General features: G+C 38.2%; 1 protein-coding gene across 1 annotated transcript; it reads left to right on the plus strand.

Annotated features, from left to right (window-relative positions):
* Positions 1-27074, plus strand: COX16 (cytochrome c oxidase assembly factor COX16). The gene is made up of 4 exons (XM_081937782.1): positions 1-123; positions 13076-13153; positions 20073-20135; positions 26224-27074. The coding sequence occupies exons 1-4, from the start codon at positions 64-66 to the stop codon at positions 26314-26316; spliced, it is 294 nt and encodes a 97-aa protein (XP_081793908.1). The 5' UTR covers positions 1-63; the 3' UTR covers positions 26317-27074.
* Positions 27075-27578: the final 504 nt, after the last annotated feature.

A 27578-nucleotide genomic window follows, 5' to 3' on the forward strand; every position in this document is an offset into this window, starting at 1 on the left:
AATTTCTGCTGGATCGCGGCACCGGTAAAATGATGATCTCCCTCCGAGGCTACACAGTGAGCCATGGCCTGGATGCAAAGGCTGCGGAAGAACAAATCGCTACAATATGGACTCCCGATGATGGTGAGCGGTCGGTGATAGGACGAAGGGCAGCTAATTTGGTGCTTGGAAGGGGAGGGGGAGCTAGTAAGTGGTTGCACTTTGCAGGTAACCATACCATAGAGGAGACGGTATTCTCAGGAGTCGCGGCGTAAGGGCTGCTCCCACGCATTCTTTGGGACGAACAAGTGAGAAATTCTATTGGCTAAAATCCTATTGAAGGCTCACCTTTTTCTTCGAGGCTCGCTCGTCGTTGGAGGCCACTCATGTCAGTCTGAGAAAGGGGGCGTGCGTTTGCCACTTGGAAGAGGAAACATTGGAAATATTCCTCATTCTGAGCAGGATGTCATTATTTGCATTGTGCCCTTTCCTTTCTATATGTATGGATGGCTTACACCAGTAGTCATTCAGCGTTTCTCAATCCACAGCTCTCCAGAGGGATTGGACTACATGTCCCATTATTCACTTGACTATCTGGATGAGGATAATAAATATTGGACAACACTTGGTTGAAGACAACAGTGTTGTGGAATGACTTGTATAAATTAACCCTTTAAGTGCCATGAAGTCAGTGTTGATTCTTTGTAGTGATCATATATTTTAGCTTTACTCCACAATGAGCTGTCCCTAACATTGTCTTTCAGATCTTCTGTCAGTACATGCATTACTACTACAATTTGAGTCCTTGACTATCCTTCCACCTTTCCCTGAGGCAGCTAAGTCTTCACATAATGTGCTCAAAATATGATAACTTTTGCTAGTAATTTGTGTCTCAAGTGAGAACTCTGGCTTGATTTTTTTTTCAAAGGTGCATTTGTTTGTCAGTATGTTTTCTTGGGCTGTCATTCTCAACCCAACATACTTCACAGGACTGTTGTGGGGAAAATAGGAAAAAGTATGAGATACTGTATGTCGTCTGCTTTGAGTTATTTATAAAAACAATAAAGGTGGGATAAGTACAGAAACACAGAATGAAAAAAGTATTTCAATCTCTCTTTAAAGTCCAATTTTCACTGCTATAGAATGTCACAGGGAAAATCTTTGCTTCCACATTCTGAAGTTTAATTGTCCAGACTAAGCCTGAAACCCACCATGTACAATAACTTTTTCTGTGTGGTGGCTGCAAATAGTATAGTACCTATTCTCCTTTACAATTTCAAACAAAATTCACTTCTTCAGTGAACCCTTTGAATGTCGGTTTCTCATCCAATTCACTAGAGACCTATCTACTGATGTCTATAAGGAGATACTGTAAATATGTACTACAATTTCACAATGCAAACTTCACTCCTTGCATGTAAGATCACCACACACATTTTGTCATCATCATGAAACTGCCTGTTGTTTTGAAAACTATTTAATATTTTAAGAATGCTCTCTCTTTTTATTATAAAATTGCACATATTTTTTGCATCAGTTTTTATTAGGAGTTGATATATGCTGCCACTACCTTCTTTTCCTTCCCTCCATTAGAAGAGAAAGGCTATAACCAAAAAGGAGAAGAAAATCTCTAATTGGAAAAAACAGTCACACCTTAAACACTGTATCTTTGAGTCTCTCTAGCAAACTCTAGGTCCTCTGGGGCACTTTACCAAATTGTAACTGTTCTGTTTAAAAAGCAAATTGGCACAAATATGTCTATTTAAAATAATATTTAGAATTTGTAAAGGACACACAACAATTATAAAAATTAATGGGATTTAGCTTGAAGAATATGATTAGATTTTAAGGGAGAAAAAGGAACAATGGGTAGACCCATCCAAAATGATGATGAGGCTTCGGAATGAGGGAGGATGAAGGAAACTGGGTAAAACCTTACTGCATACAAAATAAAACTAAATTGTAATTGTATGTACTCACTGAATCTAGAAGACTGGGAGTATTAGATTGCTTCTGAGTTCTGGAAGAATTCACCCTACAACTCGGGGGTACAATTCCTTTATTTTCTTCCTCACAGCCAGTTGCTACTCTGAGGAAATTCAAAAGAACAAAATTTATGGCATATATTTTTGTTACTTACATCCTGCCTTCCTTAAGTTAGTTTACATGGAATCACTTTTCACTGGTCCTTAGGTGGACATATCTGGGTCCTCTTGTAAGAGCTTTCTCTCCTTTTGGGGTTTTCCTATTTCCTTGCCATTTCCTTTTTTATAATAAGCCCCACACTTGATTTCAAAGAGAAAATGAACTATGCATTTCCTTTTTACAGCTTATAGTGCACTTGGCTCTCAAATACAGTAGGTGGCGCTCCAGTTTGTAAAATGCAATAAAAGAAACATTACAGTCAATTTCTGATCAGGGTTGCAGCACCTGGTGACTCACCCTATGTGACTTTTGCTTACTGCAAGGGGATGGCAAGTTTTCTGACACTGCTATAACGAATTGTTCATCAAGCTAAAATTATATAATTGGACAAATAAGCTTGTTTTTAATGGTGTTTAAAAGAGCTGATTCACGAAACAGATAGAAAAAAAGAATCTGACCTGAATGGTAAACTCTTCCCCGTGTCTATTCCTGGGCCTGAATTTTGTGTCAATCCAATTTTATTGTTTCAACTACTGATTATAAGAAAAAGATGTTGAGCAGGCACACAGGTGGCAATGGGTAGATAAAGCTTGAAAACCTTGCTGTTTTCTGTCCCTTCCAGAACAGCATTGTCCTGCAATTACAGGTAGTCCTCATTTAGCAACTGTCACATAAAGTGGCCCTTCACATTTACGGCAGTGATTAAAAAGTAAGTTTCTGATTAGTTTTTGCATTTATGACCTTTGTAGATTTACAGCCAAAGAAAAACTACAGTAATGTCAGGCCTGTATAAGCAGATCCAGGGACGTGCGGTCAGGGGAGGCAGGGGAGGCAGAGCCTCACCGCTCTCATCATGAAAATAAAAAAAAAGGGAAAGGGAAAAGGTGCTGAGGAGCCTTCTGCACACGTGGTCTGGGAATGGGACCACGTGTGCAGGAGGCTCCTATAGTCTCAGCCTCCCTCCTGCACATGTGGTCCCAGTCCCCGCCTTCCCGAGTCAACATGAAGGGGACCGCAGAGCGTGAGCTGCGGTCCCGCGGAGTGCACTCCGTGGTCCCCTTCATGTTGACTCAGGAGTCAGGAAGGAGGGGAATGGGACCACGTGTGCAGGAGGCTGAGGCAGCTTCAGCCTCCTGCACACGTGGTCCCATTCCCCGCCTTCCTGAGTCAACATGAAGGGGACCGCAGCTCGCGCTGATGATGTCATCAGCCTCACCAGCCATAAACCTCACCGCACGTCACTGAGCAGATCCATACTTGAAAAGTTCAATTAGCTGTTTATTGCCGGTAGGTAAAACTAAATAAGGTTCAACAGCATTCAGTGGAGGTCACACTTTGCCCTCTCAGGCCCACAGATGGATTCCAGACTAATCCCCTGTTTGATTCCTCTTCTTGACTCAAACATTTTCTCTCCCACAAATCAGATTATAAGACCAGACACAGTTTCACTTAGCAACCACTTCATTTAATGAACAAGTTGCTGATTCAGTTTATATTTTGATCATAGGACCTACCCCAAAATGAAATATTATTACCTTCAGTACGTGCTTATGCAAAAGGAAGAAAAATAAAGACCACTTAAAGAGCTACTTAACACAAACTTTGCATTGTGCAATGAAAGTGGTGAATTCAGCATATTCTGTCACGACTTCACTGCTCTTAGTCAAATACTCTCACCATTAACCAGTGTTTTACTTTGTGATTCTCATCACCTCCTACTATTAGGTTTGTGAGGGTTGTAATTAACTAGCTTTGCTGTAGTTCATTTCAGTAACCAAGTGAGTGCCTAATGGAAAGAGTTGCAGCATTTACTTCTGAGCTAATGCCTCAATATTATATTACTCTTTTGTTCCTGGCTGATATAAGTATAATCTTTATTGTCATTGTACTTAAATACAATGAAATTGGTTGTATCTGTTATTCTCAAATATTTTAACAGAATAACAAAGTTGGAAGGAACCTTGGAGGTCTTCTAGTCCAACCCCCTGCTCAGGTAGGAAACCCTAAACCATTTCAGACATGTGGTTGTCCAATCTCTTCTTAAAAACCTCCAGTGTTGGAGTACCACAACTTCTGAAGGCAAACTGTTTGACTGATTGATTGTTCTAACTGTCAGGAAAATTTTCCTTAGTTCTTGGTATCCTTGATTAGTTTCTATCTATTACTTCTTGTCCAGTGTAATCAAGTTGGTATTCCTTAGATAGATTTTCTCCAGGAGGATTGTCCCCAAACTGGCCTTTCACATCTTTCAGTAGTATACATATGGTCATCCCTCAATATATATTTCATATACAAATTGAATAAATAAGGGAAGTGTATAGTCTCACTCCATTACCGACCCCAAACTAGCCTCTTTTGTCATGTTTTGGCATTTCCATATGTCCAGCACATTCCACAGCTTGGTATAATCAATGCAACCAAAGCCTTCTATAATCAGTGAAGCACACACTGACTTCTTTTTGGTATCCCTTGGCTTTCTCAATTATTTAGTACACATCAGTAGTATTGTGTTGTGTTCCTCTGCTATTTCTAAAACAATCTTTAACATCTGGCATTGTGCTGTGATCTGTGTTCAATCATCCCAATCAGTATTTTGCTTTCACCTGAAATAAGAATATTACATGATAATTTTCAGATTCTGATAAGTCTCTTTTCTTGGCATTAGCATGTAGATTTACCTCCTCCAATCTTTTTTTGTTCTTTAGATTTGCTAGTTCTTTGTCATTTGCCATATTTCCTTTAATTATGAAAAAGAAGTGAAATGCATATTTTATTGTAACATGGACACAAATTTTTAAAAAATTGAGCCAGTGTAGTGTGCTAATTAGGTGTTGGACTAGGACTGGTGAGATCCAAGTTCATGTTTACCCTCAGCCATGAAAGCACATTGAATAAACTTGGACCAATCACCTGCTCTCAGCCCAATCTACTTCACAGCATTGGAAATAATAGGTGGAATGGTACATATGATGCCTTGAGTTCAGGGAAGAGATGCGATGCATAAAATCTATCAAATAATGCAGTGTGTCCTTCTTTGGAGAAACGTTGAGGGGAAGTTGTTTTTGACTCTCCACAATAGAGTTGCTTGTCAGACCGTTCCAACGGTGTTCATTCTGAATTGGCCAAGCCTGTAATTCAAAATGACTACAGTGTGGTTCAAAGAACCATTTACTCATGCTTGCACTATGGAATATAGCCTGCCTTGTTAAAATTAGATTTGCAAAATGCCTTCTGTATTCCCTCACCAATTTTGAACTACATGTGTTAATCTTGCTTAAGGACCCCCCCCCACCCCCATGAACCTCCTTGTGTGTTTTATCCTGTACATATATTTCCATGCTGAAAATGTTGTACTGAAAGAGGTTGAGAGTGCACGTACTCTCCAGCCACAAGGAATTCCCAGCTGTTGAAGCATCACAACCATAGTGACAAACTGTTGACACTCCTTTATAAATGTCAGTGAAGCAAACTTATGAGTTAAACATCCATGCAAGAGAAGGGTAAGTGATATTTATTCATGTGTTAAACAGTGATGTAGGAAAAAACTAGTCAGGCAGTACTGGACGCCAAATTTGTTGGATTGTTGATGAATATGGAGCAATCAAGATGCCTCTCTTAAAACTGCTGTATAAGCAAGGGCAGTTAAACAGGTAGTGCTAAATAGCATTAACGTATGGATAAGATGAAGGTGCGAGGGCTAGAGCTTTTGATTGAGGCTCTGAGATATCTTTGGAACAAGTCCAAAATGTATAAAAACAATAGCATATAAACTAGTAGGGCATTATACTGTTGCTATAACTTCAACAAGATGTTGGAACAGATAGTGTCTATAAGCAAGCAGAAAAGCAACACCCAATAGATATAGAATAAAATAGATTGGAAAGTCTTTGTCAAAGGTCATTGTCAGAAAATTCAGCTGTCATATAAAAATGCAGGCGATCTCAGAGATTGGCAACTGGTTAATAACTAAAACACAAAAAGTAGAAATAAATGAGCAATTCACATCCTGGTGAGTTATGTATAGTAGGGTTCTTTGTGGATAATTGTATTATTATTATTAAATATATATGCTTTACATCTCACTGCCAAGCAGTGCCTGTACGAATAAGTGGTGAGGTGGTCATTTTTGATCACGGTGTCAATCTGAAGTGGTAAAATCAAAAAGAGATTGTGAAAGAGTTCAAAAAGAATCTCTTCAAATTGACTGAATGGGCTCCAAAATATCAAACAAAATCCAACATAAATAAGTTACTTTGACGCATCTTGGCAAAGGGAAATGACAATCCAAACCAGTGTGAATTTGATTTAAATCAAGTCAATTTAAATCATGATATAAATCACTAGTAAAAAGTCTTGACTTAAATCAACTCGATTCAGATCATAATATTTACAGAGCAGCTGTCACCTCTGTCCCCTAGCAGTTCCTCCTCTCACCCGTTGTTGACTCACCGACAGTCCTAATATTGCAGAATATACAACTTCATGCCACATAAGTAAGCTCCATTTCATGCTGAATAAACTAAATTATTACTGTATCTTAAATAGAAAACTATCTTAAGAGATTTTTTGCTCCAAAAGCATTTTATTAAAATAAATTTAATTAAAAAAATTTAAAAAATCCAATTTAAATAAAAAAAACAAATGTAAATAAAAATGTTTTTTTATTTTTTTTTAAGCATCAATTTGTCTCCAGTCTGATCCAAACTTCACCTGTGTAAGAATGGAATCTGAACTAGTAATGGAAAGGAAAGGGAATGTGAGTGAAAATAACCCAGTGTGCAATTGCTGTGAAAACGTTTATAATTCCATGTTTGGAATCATGAGAAAGGGAATTGGAAATAGAACCGACAATATAATAATGCCTTTACATAAATGTGACACTATATTTGGAGTACTAGATACAATATTTACAACATGGTTTAAGAAGGACATCCTAAAGGTGCTTTTTCAAGAGGCAACTGCAAAGTCCAGTTGCCTCTTGAAAAAGCACCTTTGGGACAACCATGACCTGAGTATCTCCACAGACATTTAAGAATGACATTATTGAGCCAGAAGAGGTACAAAAGTGTATTTGGGAATTGAAGCTGTTCTGCCATAAGGAAGGACAACAGTAATGACAATTCTATAGCTTGGATCAAAGGAATGTAAATGGAGACACGATAGACAAATGTAAAATCATCATGAATGGCATAGATCAGGTAAAAAGAAATTTCTTCTCCTCACCATGTTAAAACTTGAGGTTATCCATTGAAATATAGGGAGACACACGGCTTACAGAAATATTTTTTAATATACAGAACATAGTTAAATTGTGGAATTTTGCTGCCAACAGTTGTGCTATTGTTAGCCAATTTGAATGGGACCGGACAAATTCATGGAGGTTTTGAGTAACTCTTAATATCGATTTCTATTTACACCCTTTTGAATCTTAAGTGAAAATCTTAAAAGTAAGTTACTAGGAGGCAACAAGGGGAGGGAGTTATTTTTCTCCATTCCAGGCTTATGAGCTTCCTAAAAACATTCAGATTGACATCATTACACTGTGGACTGGATGGTCCTTTGGCTTGACCTAACAAGACTGTTATGCTTTTATACATTTCCTTGCCCAGAGCTGTTACTTGTTTCTGTTCACGTTGTCTTTTGCTCAGTGGGATGCTTTGTGCAAACATACAGTCTCCATTATGTTTCTCCAAGATGGGTGGAGAGTGTTAAAGTTGCATTTGTCTCTCACATAAAAGATGCCATAGAATGAGCGGTTTATCTAGAATCAATCATGTATTACTGTAAACTGTACCCCAAACATGTGTGAAGGTCAAGAGTTATGTACACATTTTCCATGAAGTGTTTCACTTTGATCAAAACTTAGATTGAAGCAACACTGCATAGCAGGTGAAAAGATAGTTCTTACAGAGCAGCTACACTATTTTGAGCTGATAAGGGTGGTTCTTAGACATAGATGTCGACACTTGTGCAGAAGCCTCTCTTACTGAATTGAGCCAGCAGCTCAACTTGAATTGATCAAACTTCAGTTCTGCACAGAAGTACAGCTGTTTGTGTGCCTATGAGTAACATTAAGTGTAATTTACATTGCTTTTAGCAATATAAACTACATTGGATGAGCCATCTCTTTTACAGTCAAGAAATGTTAGGAAAATAAATCACTTCTAGGAAAATAAATATTTTTTTTTAAAAAAAGAACATGCCTAGTCACATGCCTTTACCTATTTAACGTCCATGATTTACTACCTGGCTGCTTTGCTTAGTAGTTTATCAAGAGAAAATGTGGTCTACAAACCTTGTAATATGACATGGAATTTTGAATAACGTGAAGTTGACTTTAAAAAGTTTTTTAAAAAGTAACTTCTGCCTTACATGTTTAATACAGGTCAATGATGTGAGAGCTGTGGCTTCATGGTGCTCATAATGCCAGTTATTTTAGAATATATAAGCCATTATTTGTCCTTCTTAGACATGGTAATAGCATGTTATTATTTCCAGCATCAATTTCTGAACTGGTACCATAATTACCCCCGCCCCCAAACAGAATTTGTATGGTTGATGTTTGCAGTGCTATGCATTCTTATCTGCAGGATCACTCCATGCCAGATCAACAAAAAGTGGCAGGTGATCTTTAAACTGAGTGTTATGCATCTAATTATCAGACAAAAAGAAAATTCCAAGGAGAACATTTGCAATATCCCTACATTTCCAGATAAATAATCCTCCTGCAAATTTTCAAGAAAATCCATGACTATCAACAAAATCTCTTTTATTAATCCATGCTAAAGCACCATTTGTTGAACTGAGAATCAAAATTGAGGGTCAGTAATGAGTTACAGCGTTCAGTATGGATTATATAAGACCCAGATTGTGCAAGGCTGTTTCATTATCATTGTTATGCAAGGCAGCATGTGTAAAATCAATTAAATAAGGAAGCTAATAATGATATATTTCTTTGTGGGTATGCAGTCACTTTAATTCATTTTTCATTGGTTGAATTACTAAATCTGCTTCCAGTTAGCCATTTTCATTCAGCAGAAAAAGTGACAAACTATGAAGACTGTTACATTTTTAAAATGTTATCACATGTTGCTACAGTGCAGAATAATTTATTTTGGGCAAAAATATTTTAGTTGGTGTATGTTCTCTAGTGCAGGATAAATAAAATTGCCTCTTAGTCTGAAACATAAGAAATTCAAGAGACATTGTAATATATTTTTCTCTAAGAAAGAAGCTGAATAATATTTCCATGCCAAAATTGCCTCTTGTACTTGCCTATTGAAAAAATGAAGGGCTGCAGTTTCCAGATGTCAGATTGAAACCTTATAGTAACGGTAGACTACACAGATTGTAATTTTTTTCAAAATTGAAATATCCCATGCCTTTTCAATTCTTATTGAGTAAAGAGGGGCGGGGGGGAGAAATATAGTATTTCACTTGACTTTTCCAGTTCTGCAGTTTTGTAATGAATAAAGAAAACTTTTGATTTAACAGACTAATGGGTAAAGACTAGCTATTACAGCCAAATGTCAATTAAGTTGCAATGTTTTTTGTCAATCATAAAAACACACTTGTACATAAGAAGACTTGCTATATTGTATGAGTGATTACCATTTTTGAGGGAAAGCAGTGAACATTTTCCGAACCTATCCAAGAACAGGCAGTGTTGTTGCCTGAAATTCAGACAAAATTCAGATTTTTGTTGTTGTGGTTGAATTGGATGGCCTTTGAGAGAGAGAGAAAGAGACAGAGCGAGATGAAGTACATTTGATTTTTGGATTTTTGCTAGTTTTAGGTTTTAAGTAGTAACTCTATTCAGCTCATGGTTTATGGGCTTGAGAAGCAGAAGTCTTACACAAGAGACTTGAAAATAAAATATTTGTTCCTTAAGTAAAATTTGTTGCCTTTTTCCTTCTCTCCAGTAGACGATCTATACTACCAGCAGTGAACATAAATTTAGGGATTTAGATAAAATGAATGCAGTTTTGTGATTTGCTTTCAGAGTCAATGATGCAGACCAGTGGCGCCGCAGAGGTTAGACTGCAGTATTGCAGGCTGACTCTGTCCACTGCCAGGAGTTCGATCTTGACCGACTCAAGGTTGATTCAGCCTTCCATTCTTTGAAGGGAAAGTCGATAAAATGAGGACCCAGATTGTTGGGGGCAATATGCTGACTTTGTAAACAGCTTAGAGGGGCTGTAAAGCACTATGAAGCACTATATAAATTTAAGTGCCATTGCTATACAGATGTGTTAAGTCCATCTGGTAAGAGAGGAGAGTCTAATAGAGCAAGTTGCAGAGATGGAGCAATTGCTGCCTATTTTATTAACAAAGAATTCAACTTTTGGAGTTGTGCTGAATAGCAAGTGATTGGATAATCAGAGGTGTGAGTGAATGTATCAAATTGCTATATTGATGAGTGATAACCAACTTTAATAGTTTGCCAGATGCTTTCTGTAGCATAACATGCTTTTTTTCCAGAAAGAAAATTGAAATAGGTTTTTAAGAATCAGCTAAGGAAACATTAATGTCACTTCATGAAACATTTACTGATGTTCATGAAACATTAACATCAAATTGGTCAACTTTGCCATTTCAGCAAATTCTGACATTTTCACAATCCATTCCCCCACTGTGGGAATTTGATTATTCTTCCATCATTGAGCATACAATGATCTTTCTGCAGTTCCCATTTACAAAACTAATCTTCCATGAGTCGTTTCTAATCCATTGTCCATAAGTCCCAATAAAAAACAGTTCTGGTTTCTTCACAATATTTATCTTTAAACCTTTTGCATGGTTATATGAATTTGTATCCCAATTTCTTCGCTTCCGCACAATTCCACCATGGCATGATAAAATGTCCCCTGATGTTTTTCACATTTTCAACAATGGTTTCAAAAATACACCTTTATATATTTTTATTAATTTCTCTGGTGTACCTGCTGTTCATTCTCTCATAAGTATCCATCTGCATATCCTATTCAAAATTAGTACTTGCTTGACTTGCTACCATTCGCTTAGTAACTGTTTGAAGTTTCCATAGACCTACTTAAAGGATACTTAGGCCCTTGATTCAAAGTTCTAATGGTTGCCCATCCCCCCCATGTAGTCACATGACCACACTTTAGAAGCTCAGCATCCTGCAGTTATATGACCATATTTATGAATATTTCTGCCTGAAAACTGCAGTTGCTTCCATTTTTCAAGAAAACTAGCTCCGTAGTGAACCACTGATTTATTTAACAACTACAGCATTCACTTAATGCCCACGGTGGTCTCTTTACAAAATAGGCGGTCATTTAACTACCACCACAAAAATGGTTGCAAAATTGTTTTAACCTGTTTATTTCACCAAAATGTGCTAAAGAAAGTAGGTTCTGCAAATGGTGTTCACCTGAGGCTTTGAGCATGCTGTTATTTTCTGTGGCTCCTGGCGCTCCATTTGACAAGATCCTTCTGGAACTTGCTAGACTTCTCTAAAAGGACTGCCCCTCCAAAAAGTGAATTGTGTAATCTCATGGCTTCCTCCTTGTCCAAGAAAGCTCCTTTGGCTCTGGCACAAAGCCCAGCTGCTGGTAATCACTCAGCATCTTTAACTAGAGTAGGGTTGTTAAGTCACTATTGTTCTACCCAAATGTCAAATTTGTTACATCTCTTGTACCACACATTCTATGCAGATGTAATGTGCTTTTGGTTTATAGTCATCTATTTATATTTTTTTCTTTTGTCTTGTGTCGGATTCTTGAAGGCTTAATAGACAAATCTATGTGTGTAAATACATTAATATGAATTATTGGTATTACATTTTGTAAAATGGAAAGGATGTAACATTTTGCTGATGTAACATATTTTTTCATAACTTTGCAACAGGCAGAATAAATATAATATAACTCCAGGTAATTTTTGTTATTTTGTTTGGCATGTAGAATATTAACACTTATTTTGCTAATTTAAACTTGGAAAACATTTGTTAAAAAATATGTGTAGTAAGTAGTTCTTGCAATGATTCCAACAATGATACAAATAGGTTGTGTAAACAGCCAAAATTCAGTTTGGATTTGAAGATAAGTTTTGCTTTGGTTTTTGATTTAAAGTTTTAAAAATTGATGTTTTTGTTTAAAGATTTAATAGTATTAGGAAAGCGTCGGAATCAGCATAGCAGAGCATAATTACATTTTAAAACTTGAAGGCATTTTTAATGGCATCTCATTCTAAAAGGTCATTTTAGTTTCTTCATGCCAATAGCTCTTGTTTTATTATTTCTGCTCTTAAATCTTAGTGATTTAAATCTATAAATGAATTGATGAAAACGTAGGTGAAGCAGAAATTTATTTAACTATATAATAGGACCACACATATAAGCATTCTAGTCATTCACTGCAGCAAGAGAGGTTTCCATCCATAACGGTCCCCCATGCCACTGGAGTAAGGTCTCTTCTTCTGAGAGAGTTGTGCCATGGCCATTCCACCATCATGCATAAGTTTCTCATGTGCAATTCGTCTTCAACAGTGTGCTTCCACTTTGGGACTGTAGAGTCACCGCTGTGTCCACAGATGAACTGTACAACAGCACATATTTTTTGAACCCGAAGAGCCACCATACATGTAAGATCCTATTTTTTTGAAAAGTTCCAGGAACATAACTGGATCTTTGTTTACCTTCGTGTCTGAATTTATCTAGCGATCACTGTTACTTCAGCTGTTACAATCTAGGCATTGCTGAATTTAAAGTTCCAGACAAATGAGATACAGAAAGATAGGGATACTAGAAAACTGCAGTCCTTGCAATGAGGATGCTAATATAAACAATATCCAATGTTATTATTGAAGTCCTTTTACCATAATTTAGCAAGAAAAATCAGCATGTTGGGCTGACAGGTTCTCATCATCTTATACTTGGGCTGTTCTTTCCTATCCTGATTATTTTTCCCTTATTTTAATATTTTAGGTGTTAATAGTTGGTGGGTCATTTGGGCTCCGTGAATTTGCACAGATTCGATATGATATTCAAAAGATTCGTGGCAAGGTAAGCAGAATTCTTCTCCTTGTAGGATATAAGATTCAAGAATATTAGCCAACTTTTAAAGGGAAGGACAGTATTTACTTTCCAACATATAGCTGAAAATTTTGAAATTTTCATCCCACACAAGTCTTTTCTATTGTATTTTTCTTGCCCATTTTCAAAGCCCAAGAAAACAGTACATTGACAACAATGTATTCATTCATTCATTCATATCAATCAATCAATTTGCATCCTTAGTTTTGCCCACAAGACAGGTTAAGAGAGTCTACATCTATTTTATTTTTTTACATTTATATGCAGTTTTTCTGCCATTATACTCAAGGAAATTCAATCCCTGTGCCGGCCAGTGCAAAACAGAAAGTTATGAGAATAAAATCTGAAAGACTTTAGTTCCGTGTTATAAACTTCCCAAGAGCAATTAATAGAACAGTAGGGCTTTCCTTGAAATAAATTGTCAGCATTCTACTAGCAGGGGAAAGGTAGAAGTGGTGATAAAACTGTTTGTTTGCTGCTTTATTTCTTTATTGGTTAATGTGATCCAGGGCAGTGTACAAAACCATTAAACAAAAATACAAAAGAAAAGTAACACACACCAATACAGGAAGCTGAAGCAATTAATTGTTGATGAGGACTAAAATACATTAAAGCTCGCCAATTGGCACCTATATTTATCCTGACCAAGGTAAACTGCAAAGTCTTAATGGCCTTTCCAAACATCTGCAAGGTTGGAGTCAACCATGTGTGGGGAGTTCATTCCAAAAGGAAGGGGCTGCTATTGAGAAAGCACATACCTCTTGGTGATATTGTTTCAGAAAAGGGACCTGGAATGGTCCTTCTCTGTTGGACCACATGGGATGGGAAGATACCATGATAAAATAAGGGTACTCCTGACAGACGAAACTTTTGGCAGCAGGGAATTGCATGAATGTCAAGCCAAGTGTGTGAATGCAGGGCAAGCAAAAATAGCAATAGAAGTTGCAGGGTTGCTTCTCATGAAAGAGCAAAGGCCTGGAAGCTGTTCTTGTATAGTTCCAGGTCTAGGATAGCTTGATTATTACTGCTCTCTCCTTGAAAGAAACATGGTGATGGCGTTTCTCTTCATAGCTTCTGACATGTTTGGAGGCTAAGCACCCTTTCAGAATTTCAAGCTCTCATTATCTAAGATAGGTCTTTGTTCTGACCCCCCCCTCTTCATACACCAAGCACGCCGAGGCAAAGATACTGCATGATGATTTATTAACACACAGACTAGACCTTGGCAGCAATCCAGCACAGACAAGACCTTGGCAGCAATCCAGCACAGACGAGACCTTGGCAGCAATCCAGCACAGACGAGACCTTGGCAGCAATCCAGCACAGACGAGACTTTGGCAGCAATCCAGCACAGACTAGACCTTGGCAGCAATCCAGCACAGACGAGACCATGGCAGCAATCCAGCACAGACTAGACCTTGGCAGCAATCCAGCACAGACTAGACCTTGGCAGCAATCCAGCACAGACTAGACCTTGGCAGCAATCCAGCACAGACTAGACCTTGGCAGCAATCCAGCACAGACGAGACCTTGGCAGCAATCCAGTACAGATGAGACCTTGGCAGCAATCCAGCACAGATGAGACCTTGGCAGCAATCCAGCACAGACTAGACCTTGGCAGCAATCCAGCACAGATGAGACCTTGGCAGCAATCCAGCACAGACGAGACCTTGGCAGCAATCCAGCACAGATGAGACCTTGGCAGCAATCCAGCCTGCCAAGATAAGACAAGGCCTGATAGCTTCTCCAGCTCTGGTAAATAAGTTGATTCCTGCAAACAGTTTGCACAAAGTCATTTCTTTTTATACAGTCTTGAGAGGAGCCTAATTGCAACCACCTGGGTCCAATTATCTCCTGTAACTGCGTAGCTGTTCTTTACGTCTATTAGCTCTCCATTGCCGGGCATCCAGAACCACCTCCCTTGTCTTCTCCCCACTGCTCCAATGCATGACATCAGGAGCACACTCCCTTTGGCTTTCACCACTGCTCCATGCCTCAGGCGCTTCCTGGTGGCCAACCAGCCTCTCTGATCCCTGCTTGGAACCCTGTCCAGGGTCCTCCACACATCCAGAGCTGAGTCATAAGGCCCCTCACTGTCGGAGTCTGGTTGCAGCTCCAATGGCTCCTGCTGGGTCACAACAAGTCTTTATCTTCCAGGGCTGTCAAATGGCTGCCACTCAGGCACATGGAAGTGCACGCACAAGCTCTCCCGCTGCTTGCACAAGTGGGAAGACACACTTGCTCACTGCTTTGCAGCCCAGTTCCAAAGGGCTCATGGCCCAGTAGTGGGCCACAGCCCAGGGGTTAGGGACCCCTGTTATAGGGGCTTTAGAAGTGATTTAAACTTAAATATTTATAAAGCACTTCGGTTTGAAAAGCACAAGGTAATACTTAATTTACAGACTTCCCCTGTACTGTTGTAAAAGTTTACTAGATGTCACTCAGAAGCTATTTTAGCTGATATTTAACAAAACTTAAACTGAGCCCTGATTTTATTACCCTTAAACCATCAAGGAGAAATCAATTGCATGAAAGATCTAATGCCTTTAATGAAACCGTCAAGAACATTTCAGTTCATATATAAATCAAAAGACTGGATTAAATTCCATAATTTATTTACACCCTACATAAATTAGATTTCCTAGTTGCTTTCAGAGAGGCACCATTTTGAAACTAATTACTACTGTGCAGGTAGGTAATATCTATTTGGTAGGTAATAGAATTTGATTGTAATGTGTCTCTGGATAGTCACAAAGAGGAATATATTTGGGAACGTGTCATTTCAATATAGTCAGATTTTTTAAAAAAATTGGAGTTCCAAAGGGCCACATAGAAAGAAAAGTAAGTTATAGAATAAACTAATTTTAATCAAACTTAAAAACAAAAGTCAGTTCTTAGCAGATGCAAAGAAGAAATCGTGATGACCTAAAAGTTCTGTCTATAAAGATACAGTATTAGATGCGAGCCCATGTTTGCATATTCAAAGTTAAATTTTCAGACAAGAATATTCTTTTTGAAGAAGGAAAGTTTTGAAGCATTGCAATATGAAACATTTCCATTTTCGCACCCAAGCCTCAAGGGCGTTTTGTTTCAAATCTTGCACTTCAGGCTATTTAAGTGGTTTGTAAAAGTACAGGTACAGCATATTAAACAGGCTTTACAAAGGCACCTTCAGGAATTGTCTTTTAATATTTTAAACATAGGTGTCTTACTTTTCTTATTCCCTTGCCCGTTATTCTTCCATTATATTCAGGATGAGTCAGCCGGCTATTCAGTTACAGTTCCAAAAGAAGCACTTATGTACCAAGATAGGCATTCAAGTCAAGTTGAATCAAGTCTTTTTGACACAATTTTAATTGGAGAGGTGGTAAATAAATGGTCTCAATATGATTTTTTATTTCCTCTGAACCAGAGAGCATTTTTACATTTTAAGGAAGTCCATTCAGGAGAGCACATCATTTAATTAACTATTTGATAAAGAGTTCTTTAGAATTCACAAGCTTTATGTATTTTGTAGTTCTTCAGATGGTCTCATAAAAGATAGTGATTGCCTGAACAGATTTTTAGAATATTTTTCTATTAGAGATACAGGTAGTCCTTGACTTACAACCACAATTGAGCCCAAAATTTCTGCTGCTAAGTGAGACATTTGTTAAATGAGTTTTGGCCCATTTACAATACAATACAATAGCAGAGTTGGAAGGGACCTTGGAGGTCTTCTAGTCCAACCCCCTGCCTAGGCAGGAAACCCTATACCGTTCCAGACAAATGGCTATCCAACCTCTTCTTAAAGACTTCCAGTGTTGGGGCATTCACAACTTCTGGAGGCAAGCTGTTCCACTGATTAATTGTTCTAACTGTCAGGAAGTTTCTCCTCAGTTCTAAGTTGCTTCTCTCCTTGATTAGTTTCCACCCATTGCTTCTTGTTCTACACTCAGGTGCCTTGGAGAATAGTTTGACTCCCTCTTCTTTGTGGCAACCCCTGAGATATTGGAACACTGCTATCATGTCTCCCCTAGTCCTTCTTTCTATTAAACTAGATATACCCAGTTCCTGCAACCGTTCTTCATATGTTTTAGTCTCCAGTCCCCTAATCATCTTTATTGCTCTTCTCTGCACTCTTTCTAGAGTCTCCACATCTTTTTTACATCATGACAACCAAAACTGAAAGCAGTATTCCAAGTGTGGCCATACCAAGGCATTATAAAGTGGTATTAACACGTCACGTGATCTTGATTCTATCCCTCTGTTTATGCAGCCTAGAACTGTGTTGGCTTTTTTGGCAGCTGCTGCACACTCCTGGCTCATATTTAAATGATTGCCTACTAGGACTCCAAGATCCCTTTCACAGTTACTACTACTGAGCAAGGTACCACCTATACTGTACCTCTGCGTTTTTCTTGCCTAAATGTAGAACCTTATTCTTTTCACCATTGAATTTCATTTTATTAGATAGTGCCCAATGTTCTGTATCTTAAGCCTGTCTTCTGGAGTGTTGGCTATTCCTGCCAGCTTGGTGTCATCTGCAAATTTGATGAATTCCCCATTTATTCCCTCATCCAAATCATTGATGAAGATGTTGAAGAGTACTGTGCCCAAAACAGAGCCTTGGGGTACTCCATTGAATGGTTGTAAGTCTAGACTACTTCCTTTAACCTCTTCTTGGTGTCAGCCACACCTTCATTTCTCCTTCCTCTCTTCATAGTTTAGTCTTGTTTAGCCTTTTGCTTATTAGAGTGCAACTTTCTGAATTTCATACTTTTTCTTCTATTGCACATATATGGAATAGTGTGTGTGTATATACACACTTACCTTTCTACATACCTAACACATTTTTTTACAATTTGCATCTTGTTCTTCAATAGCTTTTCATTGCAGTATTTTCTGCCTTGTATAAGACTGATTTTTAAATAGATTTGGACCATGTTAATTGTCTGCTTTCTTCCTCTTATATTACCCAAAGCTTATGTCCCTGCATTTTGGAATCTTGGCTATAGCCAGAAAGAGGAAATAAATCTTAAGTATCAGAGCCATTGTGATTTAACCGTTCATAAAGCTTTCTCAATTGTTTGTAATTTAACCATTCAGACAAGGTTTTCTTGAATGTCTGACTTTCTGTCTGTCTGTCTATTAGATTCATTTGCTGCCCATCTTGCCTAGTGGTGACTCTGGACGGCTTATAAAATTAAAAATGATAAAACCATAAAATATTTATATAAACAATAAAAATGGAATTACACTCAAAGTAACACTATAACAATTCTATGAGATAAATTAGCCTGAGAGAGGTTGACTCATCCTAGGTCACCCCATGATGCTAAGAAGTGGAATTTAATCTTTTTTTTTTACCATGACACCATATTGGCTCCAAAGAATCCATTTAACCTATTGCTCTTCTGCAATAGTAGCTAATTGGCTGCTTCATAGAAGTTTATCAACAAGGCTAAAAAGTCCCCAGCATCCAGCTTCTGCACTTGAAAACTATTGTGGCTGATTAGATTGAGTGTTTATGTCCTATATAAAGTAAGCTAATTCGTTTTAAAGCCAAGCTTGCTTTTCTGTGGATCTTCCAGTTTTATGCTTTATGATTCTCATTGGTCTTCCAGTTTTAAACTTGCCTCAAATCAAGAATTAGCTCCTCAGCTTTCTCCAGCTATATACCATTAGGAGGGCTCATTTCATTTTTGTTCACACAGTGTTGGTAATAGTCACCACAATTATATTTTATATAGATTTTTTTTTCCGTTTAGTGGGGAAAAAAATTCTCTTCCCTTCCCTTCTCTTTTTCTAACAGCCTGTCATAATAGCACAGCTAAAATCCATCCGAAGATAGCACTGGCTAACTCAACATGAAATATGTGCTTGAGGGTGTATTATGATAACAGGTGACATGAGCATGTCTTTCTATTCCAGTTATTGTTTGAACAAATGACCTTTCTGATAATGTAGCTGAAATAATACATTGGGGCAGACTTAAATATTTTATGGGGCCCACCTTGGCTACACCAGAATGAAAAAAATGTAAGAAACAGATCAATTAGTTGAAAAAAATAAATTGCACTATAGGCTACTCTCAGAATTGCAAACTGAAAAGAGAGGGAGAACACGTTTTCTATATTCAAACATTATATGTGTATGACAAAAGCGCTCCCATGTACTTTCTTTGTACTGATCATCACTGCATTCAATCTCAAATACTTCGCTGTTGATTCTATGCCTTATTAGTCTGTTTCCCCATAGTTCTAGAACGTCTTACCACTTTAAAAGCACTACAGCAGACATCCAAATTTTGTTCAATCAATTCAGTATTTTTCTGAGAGCCCAATGTCTTAATATATGCCTCAGTTAACTTCTGGCAGTTGAATTTCTCTTCAAGTTACTAGCATTCCAGCATGGGGGGAAAAATCTTGGATAATGAGTTTTGTAAATATAATCAGTCTTGAGACATTGAATTTTAATGAGGCTTCTGCAATCTGGAGCTATTTATTTTGTGATTGCTTTGGTCTAAACCAAGGTTCAGGGAACATTCTTACCTATGAAAATAAATAAACCTGAACTTCCTTTGAGATTTATTTCAGCTTTCCATTTTATGAATAGAAATTAATATGAAAGATTATCAATAACATGCTTATAATGATATAGTTTATCTTTCTTCTTCTTACTTGAAATAATTAAGGTTTTCATGCTAAGTATAAATTATTGGCCAAACCTACTATAAGAGAGCCTATTGGAATTTTGATTATCTGAGAATAAACTGTGTAAGAATTCCTTTTCCTTTTCTCTATAAAGAGAATTGGCTATATTTGAAGGTGCAGAAAAATTACAGTCCTTCATAGGTTACATTTTCTTTCTAATTAGAAGTATTTAATTGTTATATTTTATTAATCAGATGGATCCAGAATTGGAAAAAAAGCTCAAAAAGAGTAAGGTGACACTGGAAGAAGAATATGAGGTATGATATTGGTATATTTGCTTTATTATATGGCTCTTTGGTTATAATATGTATTCTAGTTGTGTCTAAAATTAAATGAACTTTAACTTTGATTCATAGAGACCCAGAAAAAACAAATTGCTTTGAAAATTCAAATCTTTGTAAGATGCAACCCCCATTTTTCATGTTCATACAGTGCTGCAAATGCAGTTTTACTGTTAAGAAAAACTGCAGATCCAATTACAATGTGTATGTATTGTTGTGTTGCTTTTGCCAGCTTTAAGATAGGATCCATGTGGCTTATTGCAAATAAGTATTATTCTTTAGTAATACAGACTGTTAATCTATCAGCTCCTTGGACTTGCTGTACAATTCTAGCCTCATTTGGTGCTCAGGTTTAAAATGTATACCAGATTTTAGAACCCCAAATCAAATGGATTCACATATTATTTAAATGGACATTAATGCTATTCCAAGTTAAATTTTATATATAGGCATAATCCAACCAATAGGAACAGCAAAATGCTCCGGTAAAGAGCTGTAGTGGTGCAGTGGTTAAAATGCAGCATTGCAGGCTAATTCTGCCGACTGCCAGCAGCTAAATTCTCACTGGCTCAAGGTTGACTTAGCTTTCCATCTTTCCGAAGTTGGTAAAATGAGGACCCAGATTGTTGGGGGCAAAATGCTGACTCTGTAAACTGCTTAGAGAGGGCTGTAAAACGATATATACAGTAAATCTAAGTGCTGTTGCTAATTATAAAACTAAAACTCAAAAATAGTCCTTTTTTTACATTCTTCAGAGGAATTAATTCAGTACTACTGATTACACAATCAGCAAAAGAATCCTGCTCCTTAATTCATTTTTAATGAAACTAATGTAAAACAAATATCCTCATTGATAAGATGGGAAGCAAGGAAAACAATAGTAAAACAGGATTACAATGGATTAAATGGTATATGCACTTTCATTTGCAGAGATATACATAATGAAGTATATCTCTCCTAGCTTTTAGACAGAAGGTGATGGTGACAGACAAAGATGGAATATTCACTATCATAAATTTTTAATCTGATCCTCTATAGAAACTAAAAGAACATCTCAGGCACCTCTTTCTGCCCAATAAAATTTCATAGCTTTTCAGTATGAAAAAGCTGATTCTAGCTGATACACTTATTTCATTGTCTAGGCTGCTGGGTGGAGGAGGGGAAATGGGAATTCAGGGTCACTTCCCTTAAAGATCATGAATTGGAATGGACAGAAACAAGCAATGGCTTTACATAAATGTATCTGTTTTACAGTACTTATCAGTCCAACTTCAAATGTTGTGCTGGACAGAATATCACATCAATAGAAAGAAAACCAAAACCTATCAGTGTCTAAACCCAAAAATAATCATAATATCAAAAATAAACCCAAGATAGTCAGTCATATGACCAAAGAGGGAAGAATAGAGTGAGAATCTGCTCCCATCTAAATTCTCCTAATTTTAGATATGCTAATGATTCTCTACTTTAGATCTCAGACAATGTTGACTGGATCTGTAGTTGGTGAAGTGTTACGGAATTGAATTTTATTGACATACTTTATTTTAATGCTGTAATCCATTTTGTATCTGTGAAAAACATAATAAAAATGTTTTTTATCACTATGTGGGAAACGCATATGAATTAAATGTCTGCTTTTTCTGTCTCTCTCTGTATATGTATGCATAAGCACACACGCACATACAAACAATTCTCTAATTTTTCCAATAGTTATGGAGGTAGGAAAGCAGTATGGAAGTAATATTTGTATTGAAACACGCAGGCCTAGCAAGGTGCCCTGTCTAAATCAGATTGCACTTCAGATACTTGAAGGACAATAATGATGCAACAATCACATAATGTTCTAATTTGGAACATAATGATATAATCTGAAAGATGGGAGTGTTGGTTCTAATTCGTTAATTTTCAGTTTCCAGACACAAGGGACTTTCTAGCTGACAATATACAATCAAACATTCCCATTTCACTTTCCCTGAGTTTTAAAAATATTGTTTTATTGCCTATTTCAAAGCACCACTGACTGTTTCAACCTTCTTTCATAATCCTGAATGAATCAGTTGCATCATTTTTGTTAACTTTCAATTTCAATTTTTCAATTTTATTTGATTTCTAGACCGCCCCCTCTCCCCGAAGGGACTCGGTGCGGTGTACAGGTACCACATTAAAAAACCATATACATAATAAATACCCTTAAAACCAAATTAAACCTTAAGCCCTGTACCAATTGATAAAAATTAAAACTCGGCCTAAAACCAACCCATAAAATTTAAAAATACAGGCTTGAGGTGGGTAAGCTGGAATTAGGCCAGGCTGGCCAAATTGAACAGGTGGGTTTTAAGCTTCTTACGGAAGGAGCGGAGGTCTGTAGTTGTTCTGATATCAGGGGGAAGGTCATTCCAGAGGGTTGGGCCCATCACAGAGAAGGCCCTTCCCCTGGGCGTCGCCCGCTGGCACAGCCTAGTGGATGGCACCCAGAGAAGTCCCTCTCTGTGTGAGCGGATCAGCCGAAGGGATGTATGGGGCAGGATGCGATCCCGCAAATATCTAGGTCCTGTGCCATGGAGCGCTTTAAAGATGATAATCAACACCTTGAAACGCACCCGAAAAGCCACAGGTAGCCAGTGCAGCCCGCGCAGGAGAGGTGTCACGTGGGAGTACCTAGCGGCTCCCGAAACTGTCCGCGCGGCCGCATTCTGAACCAACTTCAGCCTTCGGGTGCATCTCAAGGGGAGCCCCATGTAGAGAACGTTACAGTAGTCCAGCCGGGACGTCACAAGCACATGGGTGACTGTGCGGAGGGTGGCCCGGTCCAATAGGGGACGCAATTGGCACACCAGGCGAACCTGGTGAAACGCCCCCCCTTGCCACGGCTGTCACATGGTCATCCATTGACAGCCGGGCATCTAGGAGGACGCCCAGATTGCGTACCCGATCTACGGGGGCCAGATGTTCACCCCCAATGGCCAGTGATGGAGTCAACTGGTTGAACCGGGGTGCCGGTAGCCACAGCCACTCCGTCTTGGACGGGTTGAGCTTGAGTCTGTTACTTCCCATCCAGATCCGTACGGCTTCCAGACACCGGGGCATCACTTCGACGGCATCGTTGGGGTGGTTCGGGGTAGAGATGTACAGCTGGGTGTCATCCGCGTACAGATGGTAATCTACCCCGAACCCACGAATGATCTCGCCCAGCGGCTTCATGTATGTGTTGAACAGGAGAGGCGAGAGGACCGACCCCTGCAGCACCCCACAAGTGAGCGGCCTCAAGGTCGAACTCTGCCCCCCTATAACTAAAGTTATACGTGCTGCCCACCCCTGATTCTAATAAAATGAGATGCTACTCTGAGTTGAGCTGCAATCTATTGTATTGTCATTTCTATTTTAGAAAATCTAGCACTTTTCAGTGGTGATGAATTTGGATAATAAATCACTCAACAGTCTCTTATTTTTCATTTATTAGGGATTACCTAGTATTACCTAGATTTGAGCTGGGAATTTCATTTTGTTGATCTGAGAGCTGAAGAAATAATTTGTTTTAGGCTGATGGATCATGTTCAGAAGAGAATGTTTTCACACATTCCCTTCTTTTTCCACCCCACAAAGCACACTATTTTAGATAAAAGGTGTTTAGAACTACTTTAGAATGGAAAATGCTTCTTAGAACAAGGGGAGGGGTATTGCTTTTTGCTTTCTGTGTAGTTTTCACCTTCCCTAGAAATTGTAATAAGGTAATAACAGTTTCTGAGCACAGCGAAGAAGGCTGAAAAGAGCCAGATGGAAATTAATGATTCCGACCATATCCATTTAACCCAGGAATCCCAATTTTTTTTTTACTTTAGCTACAGAGAAAAAAGTATGCCAAAGTATGCTTTTATTTGAGTTCATTATTAGAATATTGCCTTACTATTTATCTCTACAATCTTTTATTGTCATAGTTGAGTTTGCATACTGCAATACTCACCCATCCCCATAAACTAGCTTATTGCTACTTTAGATTATAGTTGGTTTCATACTCAGCCAGATGTTTAGACCGCATTTGGCATTTTTGTCCACCTATCAAGTCCTTCCCAAGGACCTGGGATAGGGAGATGTTGCTGTTTAATAATATTAAAATAATTGTCACACATGTAAGCTGTTTCAAGTAAAGGTGACTTTTGCTAATGACTGATGGTGAATTTATCAATGCTGACAGGGTTCAAGTGATGATCCAGATGTTTTGGAATTGCACCCAAGACATCTATTATTGTTGTTACTATCTGTCAGGCCTGCAGCCATCTTTTCTTTTGGATCTTTGGCCTGCCACACTTTCTATTATTCTAATATGCATTTTCTATTGTGGAAAATGGGAGGGGGGATTGTAGGATTGACATGTGATGTAGCCATAACAAAATTCTTTCTAGAAAGCCAAGGTCATCCTTTGTCTTTGCACCTCTGCACCTGACCGGAACAGGTTGGGTGGAACTGCCAGCATGCAGTGGAAGATTGGACCATGTGATGGACTTGTGGATGTGGGGGGCAAGATCTTGAACTTTCAACTAGATGTGGAAAACCAGGAAGCTTTCAGATTCGGGTTTTCCCAGATGTGCCAACATGGCTCTCTTAATAAATTAGAACTTTGAGCAATACTTTGCTTTGGACTCTAATTTACTTTTGGGTGCTATTTGGAACCCTGACACTATCTTTGCTTTGTTTTGCCACTGTCATTCTTCCCCTATTTGCACGTATTGCCCTGTTTCCTCAATAATAAGATCTCCCACGATAATAAGCCCAATCGGGTTTTTGAATGTATGCGCTAAAATAAGCCCTCCCCCGAAAATAAGCCCTTCCTGAAAATATTGCAACACAGCAGCAGCCATGAGGTGACCCCACTCGCCACCTCCTGCACCTCAAAAATAATAAGACCTCCCCGAAAATAAGGCCAAGCTCTTATTTCGGGGGTCAAAAGACCCTGTCTTATTTTCAGGGAAACACGGTATTATCATATACACATCAGCTGCCAGTTCTTTTCATGACATTGATGTTCATCTGCATCAAGTTCTTCCCAAGAACCTAGGATGTCATAATGTATTGGCATAGTATATGTGCAGTATGGCCTGTTAAGTAAGTAAGCTCCCCGTTAGGAGAGCAAGTGCGCAGAGAAGCGTAATGAGAGTGGTATGGAAGAACACGCATAAACCAGCATACAGGGACACCGAATAGTATAAATAATAGTAGTTTACTATGTGGAAATATAGAGATATTCAGAGTTCAATTTAAAGTCCAAGTCATACAGGGGTCAGTCAGTCAGTTATTAATGTTCTCAGTTAAGGAATGATCCTTCAAACACAGTCCAGTATCATATATTCAGTTCAGCACACAAAGTAGCTAACAGTAGCCAAAACACAGTAACTCACAAGCAGTATCAACAAGCAGTATTCATGATCAGCATCTAACAAACAGAGAGCTAACAGTCATTCTGGCTCCCTCTTAGGGCTGCTTGAGGTAACAGCAACTAATCACATTACAGCAGTACTTAAAGCAACAGTACTACCATCCTGATTTATATATTGCTAACCCAACTGTTAGCTTACATTCCTAACATGGCCTTTTATAATTGACAGAGGAATTTTTTTTATCAATATGCTGATTTTCTAAGTGCTGTCCAAGATTTTTTGGTATGGCACTCAATGCGCTGATAACCTCTGGGACCACCGTAGCCCGTTTATACCATAATCTTTCCATTTTGAAATTACCATTATTATTATTATTATTATTATTATTATTATTATTATTATTATTATTATTATTATTATTATTATTATTATTATTATTATAACAAAATAATTGTTGTGCATTGTTATTGTTATGTTTTGTCTCACAGTCAGCCGGTATGAGCCTTTGCAGTTCATTGTTCAGTATGTTGTGTGATTCCAACAAACGGGGTTAAGTCAATTAATGAACGATGCTTTTAGTATGTTCTGTGAACACTTCCCATTTAATAGCATACATATTGCAGAAATAGGCAAATAAACAATATTTCTATGTTCTATATTATGACTTCCCTTCTTCTTTTCTTTTTCCATAGAAAATAAAAGAAACCTCATTTGATGACTGGAAGAACATCAGAGGGCCCCGTCCATGGGAAGAGACTGGGTCTGATCGAGAGAAGCAGCAGTAGCAGTAAATTTTGCCTAAAAACCAACAACCTCACTGATTAACTAGTTGCGCCCTTGAACTGTTTTCTTCCTCCTGTAAGATGAATAAGATGGGTGAATGAATAGAATCAACTATTAAGTATATGGCTGTGTTTGGCATGGCTAAGCAGAAGCCTTATAAATAAATATTTTGAACTTTGCCGTGGCAATAGATATTGCTACATCAGTGAAATAAATATAGCTAAGAACATGAGTTTTTATGTTCTTAATGACTTGAAAGGCAAAATATAAAGGTAAGTTGTGTCCCAGTAATTTAATTTCAGACACTTACCCTTTTATTAGATTTGTGTTATTAGGACAAAAATCTGTTCCATCCATATCCATTTATATTTGCCATTCATCCTAACTTTTGTATGCAACTTTACTTAATATACTGTATGTAATCAAAATATGGTTTCTTGGGGAACTGACATTGACGTAACTTTTCCTAACATACTTTGTTCATGAGAGTCTCTCAAGATAAATTGAATGATGCTCAATTCTTCTCATTCTGCTGTTCATCTGTCCCAGAAGAATCAAGGCCCAGGGTCCTGATCCGGCCCACAGGTTGTTTAGATCTGGTCCTCAGGGCCATTCTGGAAACAGCAAAGGACCAGCCCGCAGTGCCTCTGCCAGCAAAAATGGAGCTCGGGAGGGCCACACAGCTCCGTTTTTGCTGGCAAAGGGCTGCAGGAGCCATTGTGGCTGAAAACAGAGATTGAAAGCCTGTTTTTGCGGACAGAGCGCTCGGGCCACCACAGGTGCCCCCGACATGAGTGACGTCAAGCTGGCTATGCCCACCCTGGCCACACCCACCCCAGCCCCCAAGGTCAAACACAACCTTGATGTGGCCCTCAATGAAATCGAGTTTGACACCCCTGATCTACCCTAAAGATAAGAAGCATTTCAAGGCACATCCAATTCTAACAGTTGTCCAAGGCATATCCTAAGAATTCACCTCAACTTGAGGCACATAATCAAAGTAATTGCTAACCATAATGACTTCCAGTTTTGAGAGCCAGTTTTGTGTAATGGTTAAAGCAGCTAGTCTAGAAACCAGGAGACCATGAGTTTTAGTCCCCCTCTTAGGAATACAGCGAGCTGCGTAACTTTGGACAAGTCACTTTCTTTTAGCCTTAGAAAGGAGGCAATGGCATACCATTTCTGAAAAACCTTGCTATATAAACTTCAGGGATTTGTCTAGGCAATATTTGAGAATTGGACATGATTGAACAAAAGAAAAAAG

This window comes from Natrix helvetica, assembly GCF_964273705.1.
Source record: "Natrix helvetica genome assembly, chromosome: 1".
Lineage (NCBI taxonomy): Eukaryota > Metazoa > Chordata > Lepidosauria > Squamata > Natricidae > Natrix > Natrix helvetica.

Coding starts and splice junctions, on each gene's coding strand:
- COX16 (XM_081937782.1), top strand. CDS start 64: ATGGCCTGGATGCAAAGGCTGCGGAAGAACAAATCGCTACAATATGGA. Junction 13,154..20,072: donor TTCAAAAGATTCGTGGCAAG/GTAAGCAGAATT, acceptor TTTATTAATCAG/ATGGATCCAGAATTGGAAAA. Junction 20,136..26,223: donor CACTGGAAGAAGAATATGAG/GTATGATATTGG, acceptor CTTTTTCCATAG/AAAATAAAAGAAACCTCATT.